This window comes from Hyla sarda, chromosome 5, assembly GCF_029499605.1.
Source record: "Hyla sarda isolate aHylSar1 chromosome 5, aHylSar1.hap1, whole genome shotgun sequence".
Taxonomy (NCBI): domain Eukaryota; kingdom Metazoa; phylum Chordata; class Amphibia; order Anura; family Hylidae; genus Hyla; species Hyla sarda.
The window spans coordinates 304,555,567-304,564,554 of record NC_079193.1 but is presented as its reverse complement, the minus strand read 5'-3'; the positions used below and the strand labels follow the sequence as shown (position 1 = coordinate 304,564,554).

At 37.1% G+C, this 8,988-nt stretch overlaps 1 protein-coding gene across 2 annotated transcripts in view; it reads left to right on the top strand.

Annotated features, from left to right (window-relative positions):
• PREX2 (phosphatidylinositol-3,4,5-trisphosphate dependent Rac exchange factor 2) overlaps positions 1-8,988 on the top strand; it is a 367,011-nt gene that overhangs the window by 193,385 nt on the left and 164,638 nt on the right. For both annotated transcript variants that reach the window (XM_056522123.1, XM_056522124.1), the window contains exons 14-16: positions 1,226-1,301; positions 1,788-1,860; positions 2,719-2,861. In XM_056522123.1, coding sequence (XP_056378098.1) covers positions 1,226-1,301; positions 1,788-1,860; positions 2,719-2,861 — 292 coding nt within the window. The remainder of the gene's footprint in view (positions 1-1,225; positions 1,302-1,787; positions 1,861-2,718; positions 2,862-8,988) is intronic.

The following is an 8,988-nucleotide window of genomic DNA, read 5'->3' as shown; positions in this document are numbered from 1 at the left end:
CCAATGATCTGATATCAATGATCAATATGTTGTGTCCCGCAAAGTATCAGCCTGGTATCAGCTGTGGCATATTTTACCCTTACTTTTATGACCCTGTTTGCTCATGTCAGACCTAACATAAATTTTTGTGTGAATTCCATGCCCAAATCTGTGTAAAATCAAAAGAGAATATGCTTCAATTCTTGCAAATGGAATTTTTGTAATTTGGGGTCTCTGCAACTATCAGATACATCAAAGTATGCCTGAGGTCCCACCAATGTTGGGTTATGCTGAAGTATCTGTCAGGTCTCATCTCTAGGGCTGTGCTTCTGTGGGTCTTTGGGAAGCTACCATCATGCCCACCATTATGCCACACAGGGGCTTTTAACAGTAACTTAATATGGATGCTCCCATGTACCTCCACTACATCTTGTGGTTAGTATATCATTATATTTCCCAAATGCCCACTGATGGCTAAGAACATAGTGATCACACAAGTGAAGATGGTCCTTAGCTGCCACAGAGACTTTCCTGGCCTCATATATTTTGGTGCAATGCTGAAAGACACAGGTTTATCATAACCTGTGCTGAAGAAAAGTTGACCAGTTTTTCATATCAACCAATCAGAAAAATAAAAGAAGCAATCTGATTGGTTGCTATAGGCAGTTGGTCCAATTTCACTCTGCACAGGTTTTGATCTCTCCCACAGTGTTGGCCAGTGTTTGATTTCTAGACTCATGCTCACAGTGGCCTGGTTTGGCAGAGCCATTGTGTACAGCAGCCTTATGGTTTGGCAGTGCCATTGCGTACAGAAAAAGTTATTAGATACGACAAACACCAGGTTGCCCAGTACTATGTGGCAATTACATAACATACAGGGCAACAATAAACTTTTTAAGGGGAACAAGTATAATTTTATGTAAGGGGAAAATGAAGGTTACACCCGCCTTAAAGTGCCAGCCTCTTATAAAAGAGAGTTTGTTACTTTTGTAGAAGTAATGAAAAATAATCACCCATATAAAGACCCTAACATGAGCAAAACCTATGGAAAATGAACTACTGTATAGATTTCTCAATGGGCAGCTTTGAAATGTATTAGTATATAGATCAATTCTCAAAGTGTGTATTGCTTTAATTGGGAAAATATATATTGTATAGCATATATATATATATATATATATATATATATATATTTTTTTTTTTTTATAATAGCTATGATTTAAATGTTTGTGTATTTTTCTTATAGGGATAAAGACTATCATCTTAGGACGTACAAGTCAGTAGTGATGGCAAACAAGCTGATAGATTGGCTTATTGCTCAGGTATGAATAACAATACCCCACAATACTAAAGGCATATGTGCAGCACAGGCAGCCATAGTGGCCATGGAGCTGAAGGTGGCCCCATTCCCTTTCAACATTCTCTCCACCTGTGCTGTAATGCCTGAATGGGTTATTCTGATTTATTTTACATCATTTGGAAATAAAGGCATGGTGAATAATAGCTGGGCATTGTGTAGTTTTGATTTTTGCTCAACCTCTTTTCTAATGAACGTTGCTAAGCGTGTACCATCCAGTGTGGCCTGTGTCTCCACATACTGGAGCTGAAGATTGCGCAAATTCACAACTTTGGACTTACGCTATAAGTCTTTTAGCTATAAGGCACTATTCTGGTGCACAGACTTTACTAATGTCAGGCTTAAACTGTAATTTTATAGTATTCTATAATGGTTTGGAAATGTCTAATTTTAGTATCTTGAATGGAGCAAGTTGTCTAGAAAATATTTTAATATGTATATAAACTTACAGGGGGACTGTCGCACAAGAGAGGAAGCCATCATTCTTGGAGTTGCACTTTGTGATAACGGATTCATGCACCATGGTACGATATACACTTTATGGCTCTTTGCAGTTTTTAATATATAGAATTTTTAATCATGGGAAAGGGTAGGTTCACACTAGAAAATAGACTTCTGCCACTGGCATAGTTTGGAAAACAGCCCTGCCTGTATGCAGACATATACCATGACATTTCAAAGAAACATAGGGGAAGAGTTATCATTGCTTTTAGAGCATTTTTTTTGTCTATGTTTTGGCGCAGTTCAGGCGAAAGCAGCATATTTAGCAATTTTTATGCATCTTTTGATATAGACAGTTTCACTCTTTCTTCCTTTTTTTTGACCATGCAGTGGTCATGTATTTATCATCGGCGACTTTTGTCAAAAGTGTGTATTTTGTATATGTATATTTAAAACCATGTCCTCTGTGGTAGTTTTTCTTTTAAGTATACTGAACATTTTACTGAACATAATCTAATCATGACTATACTCGGCACATTTGTAAGCATATACTGTTTTTTTGTTGAATTATAATGTGTGGTCGCCCCTTTTGTGCCCACAAAACACAGTACACTTATAAATGTGTCAGACATAGTCACCAGACTATGTTGTAGATGGAAATAAATAGATCCTGCAGCTACAACATTGTGATATACATTGGCTTACCGGAGGGCCTGTTTTCCAATGTATACCACAAGCACCTACCACGGGTGCACCAATGAGTGCACCTACCCATTGCACATTTACATTTACTGCCAAAATATACTATCCATCTTCCGTTCTTACCATCCTTCTCTCACAGAGATGTGTGACAAAACGTTATCTTGAATGAAGAAATTGTATATATCAGAGCAGTCCCTATTTAATGGTATTTTTTATTTGTTTTTTTGGGTATGGTGCAGTGCTAGAGAAGAGTGAGTTCAAAGATGAACCTCTGTTATTTCGGTTCTTCTCTGATGAAGAAATGGAAGGATCCAATATGAAGCACAGACTCATGAGACATGACTTGAAGATTGTTGAGAATGTTATAGCTAAATCTCTCTTGGTAGGTTCATCTTACTTCTACATAGCTGCTTTTACAACCATTGTATTTAAAGAATTCTTCTTTAATCCTGAATGACCAGGCAAAGGTGTAGACATACCATGTGCAATCTGTGAATATGCACTGGGGACCAGTGGATAAGTGGGTCCATTAATGCCATAAAAACAATCTACTACTGTTTATTAAATTGTATGTAAGAGGCTTAAATGGGTACTCCCCTGGAAAACATTTTTTTTTTTTTTAATTAACTGGTGCCAGAAAGTTAAACAGATTTGTAAATGACTTCTATTTAAAAATCTTAACCCTTCCAGTACTTATCAGCTTCTGTAGGAAGTAAATCCCCATAGCAAACCTATCCCTCTGTGGACAGTTCCCGACAAGGACAGAGGTATCAGCAGAGAGCACTGTGGTCAGACAGAAAGGAAATTCAAAAAGAAAAACACTTCCTCTGGAGCAGGATGATAAGTAGTGGAAGGATTAAGATATTTAAATAGAAGTAATTTACAAATCTGTTTAACTTTCTGGCACCAGTTGATTTAAAAAAATATATATATTTTCCAGCTGAGTACCTCTTTAAGGCCCTTTCACAAGGACCTACAATAGGGTATATGAGCATTCCTTGTTAAACTTATTCCTGGTAATCTGGCTGTGTAAGATGACCAACGAACAGCCGGCGAAAGAGTAAATTGTCATTCTTTAGATGATTAGATCCTTGGTTGTTTTCCACCGTAATACCCCTTTAAGCTGGAGAAGCTTGTGCAGGTGAATGTGATTATCATAATTTATTAGTCCATAGTAAATGCTGCTATTATGTTGATATTAATATTCTTAAGTATTCCAAAGAAGTATCAGCACACCCAGGTAGCATATGGTGCAAAATAAGTGAGCTTTTATTGGCCCATGTTATGCAAAGTTTCAATGGTATCACACCATCTTTATCAAGCATGGTATACAAGGGAATCAAGCAGCATTATATAGGGTGCAGCATATTACCCAGTAATTGTTCAATCAGTTATATATAAAGGTGTAAAAACATTTTAAAACAGTACAAAAATATCAATAATACAGTGCCTGTATAGTGCATTACAGAGCGGTGTGTCACATGTGCAGATCAAGTCCGCACATGCAACAGATCGCTTCTTACATTATCATAAAATAATATAGTGCCAGCTGTGCAAAGTGTTCACAGTGATTAAAAACAAGGTTGCCAGGGAAACGGATCCACCCTCACCTAAATCTAACTGTGCGCCATTACGGCGTTCACTTCCGTGTGTCATGTGATGAGTCCCACGGCACGCCTGGAGTCACGTGAGCGGCACAACAGGCTCTCGCATGCGAAATGGTCACTGTGATGCCGAAACTGCCATCTGACTAATTGGCAGGCCCAGGGACACAACACTATATGTTTAACAACTGATATCATGTGTTTAAATGTGTCTGAATGTGTAAAAAGAGTGACAAACCTAAATAGGATGGATGTATAAAAAAAGTATAAGATGGTGTGAATGTTATAGCAGGTATGTTGAATGTAAGAAAAAGAAAGGGGAAAGATATAGTGAACAAAAAAATATAAAACACAGTGTGTGAATAGGAGCATAAGCAAGTTAAATTATTAAATAATTATTAAATTGTTAAACATATAGTGTTGTGTCCCTGGGCCTGCCAATTAATCAGATGGCAGTTTCGGCATCACAGTGACCAGTGCGCATGCGTGAGCATGTTGTGCGGCTCACGTGACTCCAGGCGTGCCGCGGGACTCATCACATGACACAACACACGGAAGTGAACGCCGTAATGGCGCACAGTTAGATTTAGGTGAGGGTGGATCCGTTTCCCTGGCAACCTTGTTTTTAATCACTGTGAACACTTTGCACAGCTGGCACTATATTATTTTATGATAATGTAAGAAGCGATCTGTTGCATGTGCGGACTTGATCTGCACATGTGACACACCGCTCTGTAATGCACTATACAGGCACTGTATTATTGATATTTTTGTACTGTTTTAAAATGTTTTTACACCTTTATATATAACTGATTGAACAATTACTGGGTAATATGCTGCACCCTATATAATGCTGCTTGATTCACTTGTATACCATGCTTGATAAAAATGGTGTGATACCATCGAAACTTTGCATAGCATGGGCCAATAAAAGCTCACTTATTTTGCACCATATGCTACCTGGGTGTGCTGCTACTTCTTTGGAGTTCTTATCGATGGACGCGGTCTGCGACTGGGACCACAGTCATCGCTTGCACCCCTGATTATTTCAGCTACATATCTAAGGTTGTGCTGCCTACCTTGTATTTAGTAATATTCTTATCTGTTACTTATTACTTTATTATTTATTTATTTTTATATATCTGTAAGCATTTTGGCTTAGACTTAAAGGGGTTATCCAGGAAAAACCTTTTTTTTTTATATATATCAACTGGCTCCAGAAAGTTAAACAGATTTGTAAATTACTTCTATTAAAAAATCTTAATCCTTTCAGTACTTATGAGCTTCTGAAGTTAAGGTTGTTCTTTTTTTGTCTAAGTCCTCTCTGATGACACCTGTCTCGGGAAACGCCCAGTTTAGAAGCAAATCCCCATAGCAAACCTCTTCTAAACTGGGCGTTTCCTGAGACAGGTGTCATCAGAGAGCACTTAGACAGAAAAGAACAACCTTAACTTCAGAAGTTCATAAGTACGGAATGGATTAAGATTTTTTAATAGAAGTAATTTACAAATCTGTTTAACTTTCTGGAGCCAGTGGATATATATAAAAAAGTTTTTTCCTAGAATACCCCTTTAATAAAGTCTGAATACTAGAGCAATGTTAGAATACTTGTCTGTTTCTGCCTGCAACATAACATGAAAAAAGATCTGTTACTGACAGATATCCACTGTGCCCCTTACTGGGCTACATGGTTTAAGAAGAAAAAGAATGTAGTATATTGTTCATGAGTGAATAAAGCTCTACCCAGAATGAACAGAATATTGGACTTATAGTTCCTGTAACAGACACTTCACTGACTGACTGGAGCCACATGGGCGATAAACAGCTGGGTAGAGATAAAAAAAAGTAACAAAAATGTTTTACGCAAGGATTAAGCTACAAGGGTGTGGGGAGCATGTCCAAGAGCTGTGAAAATGCTTTAGCCATGGCATTGTAAGTTTTTTATACTAGGCAATCCTACCAATGATGAATCAAAATGGTCCAAATAAAAGAAACAAGAACCGTAATTAATTGGGTCATATGGGCACTGCCTAATCTCACTTTGTCTAATTCATACCGAAAATGTATTTTACCTTTTTTACTTCAATGAACAAAAAGCATATAAACAACTACAATCCTGGCCCCTGAGATCAGCACTTAGGAAGCAGATTTTACAGGCACCAGGAAATTACAGAACATCTTGTAAGTGTATTTACATAACCTCAGATAATTAATTTTACTGAAAATAGAAAATTTTGCAATGCATAAATTAATGTGAACTGTTCCCTTCAGTTAGATAGTGACTAGTGAGATACGTAAATTATTGTAGCAGTAACATCTAAAAAAGATTTTTGGGTAAATGCATTGCCTGAAAGATTATTCCAGGTTATAAGGTTACAATAATACATAGTCATGCCATGTCCTGAATAATGATATTCTCAGAGATGGTGATAGTAGTAAGCATAATGTAATATATTTACTGCAATTTTATTTTCACGTAAATGAAATTTTAGCTACAATAATAAAATCAAGGTAATTGTGGAGTTCAGATCTGTGTAAATGTTATAAGGAGATGTCAAGGTTTTGTAGTATTATAGTTTAAAAAAAAAAAGACAAAAGTCTATTACAGTGGGGATCAAAAGTTTGGGCACCCAGGTAAAAAATTTTATTAATGTGCATAAAGAAGCCGAGGAAAGATGAAAAAATCTCCAAAAGGCATCAAATTACAGATTAGACATTCTTATAATATGTCAACAAAAGTTAGATTTTATTTCCATCATTTACACTTTCAAAATAACAGAAAACAAAAAAATGGAATCTGCAAAAGTTTGGGCACCCTGCAGAATTTATAGCATGCACTGCCCCCTTTGCAAAACTGAGACCTGCAAGTGTCATGGATTGTTCTCAATCATCATCTGGGAAGACAAGGTGATGTCAATCTCAAAGGTTTTAAATGCCCAGACTCATCTGACCTTGCCCCAACAATCAGCACTATGGATTCTTCTAAGCAGTTGACTAGAAATCTGAAACTGAAAATAGTTGACGCTCACAAAGCTGGAGAAGGCTATAAGAAGATAGCAAAACTTTTTCAGATGTCAATATCCTCTGTTCGGAATGTAATTAAGAAATGGCAGTCATCAGGAACAGTGGAAGTTAAAGCAAGATCTGGAAGACCAAGAAAAATATCAGACAGAACAGCTCGCATGATTGTGAGAAAAACTATTCAAAACCCACGTTTGACTGCACAATCCCTCCAGAAAGATCTGGCAGACACTGGAGTTGTGGTACACTATTCCTCTATAAAGAGATACTTGTACAAATATGGTCTTCATGGAAGAGTCATCAGAAGAAAACCTCTTCTACATCCTCACCACAAAAATCAGCATTTGAACTTTGCAAATGAACATATAGACAAGCCTGATCCATTTTGGAAACAAGTTCTGTGGACCGATGAGATTAAAATTGAACTTTTTGGCCAGTATGAGCAAAGGAACGTTTGGAGAAGAAGGGGAACAGAATTTAATGAAAAGAACCTCTGTCCAACTGTTAAGCATGGGGGTGGATCAATCATGCTTTGGGGTTGTATTGCAGCCAGAGGCACAGGGAACATCTCACGAGTTGAAGGAAAAATGGATTCAATAAAATGTCAGCAAATTTTGGATTCTAACTTGATGCCATGTGTGAAAAAGCTGACGTTAAAGAAAGGATGGCTGCTACAAATGGATAATGATCCTAAACACACCTCGAAATCCAGGGGGGAATTACATCAAGAGGCGTAAACTGAAGGTTTTGCCATGGCCTTCACAATCTCCTTACCTCAACATAATTGAAAAACTATGGATACACCTTAAAAGAGCAGTGCGTGACAGACAGCCCAGAAATCTCAAAGAACTGGAAGATTTTGTAAGGAAGAATGGGCAAAGATACCTCAAACAAGAATTGAAAGACTCTTGGCTGGCTACAAAAAGCGTTTACAAGCTGTGATACTCGCCAAAGGGGGCAGTACAAGATATTAACTCTGCAGGGTGCCCAAACTTTTGCAGACGCCATTGTTTTGTTTTTTGTTATTTTGAAAGTACAAATGATGGAAATAAAATCTAACTTTTGTTGACATATTATAAGAATGTCTAATCTGTAATTTGATGCCTTATGAGATTTTTCCATCTTTCCTTGGCTTCTTTATGCACATTAATACAAATTTTTACCTGGGGTGCTCAAACTTTTGATCCCCACTATAAACTCAGTCTTCTCTCCTGCAGTGTTGATCCAGAGGAAGGAAAAATCTCCAACAAGGTTGAAGCCAATTTTCCTCATTTTAGAGAATAGATTCCACCCCAACTCCACATGGGGCTATCACCATAATCCCTGACCTGTCCCATCTCCAGAAATCTGATAACCATAATTTGGAATATCATCCATTACACTTATGAAAGGATTTCCTTTTGAACATTAAAGTGAGATTACCACGAAAACGTATTCTGCCAGAGAAATTGATAATCTCACTGTTCTTACAGTAAAGAATCTCCATTTATGTTGGTGTAGAAAATAAAGATAATCAAATTTAATAATTTTGGGTCCAATTCACTCAAGTCGGTCATCAGATCTAATGCTGATTTCAAGACAGTGCCAGTGGCGCTCTGTACCTGACCCCATGAATTTGTGTATAGGAGGAGGAAGTTTTGCCTTTGATAGTAGTCCCTGCTACTGTACATACTCCCTGTGGTGTCCTATGCTATCAACATAGACTCAGAACTAAATACATTAATTCAGAACCAATTTCCACTACTCTAGTTGAAACGTTCTTTCTTCTAAATGTAGCAGATGTTCCCACTTAAAGAGGAAATGAAAGCTCAATACCTTTAAAAACATATCTTTATTATATTAATTGTTCTATGTACATTACCAATTCTTTTATTATTTTTATTA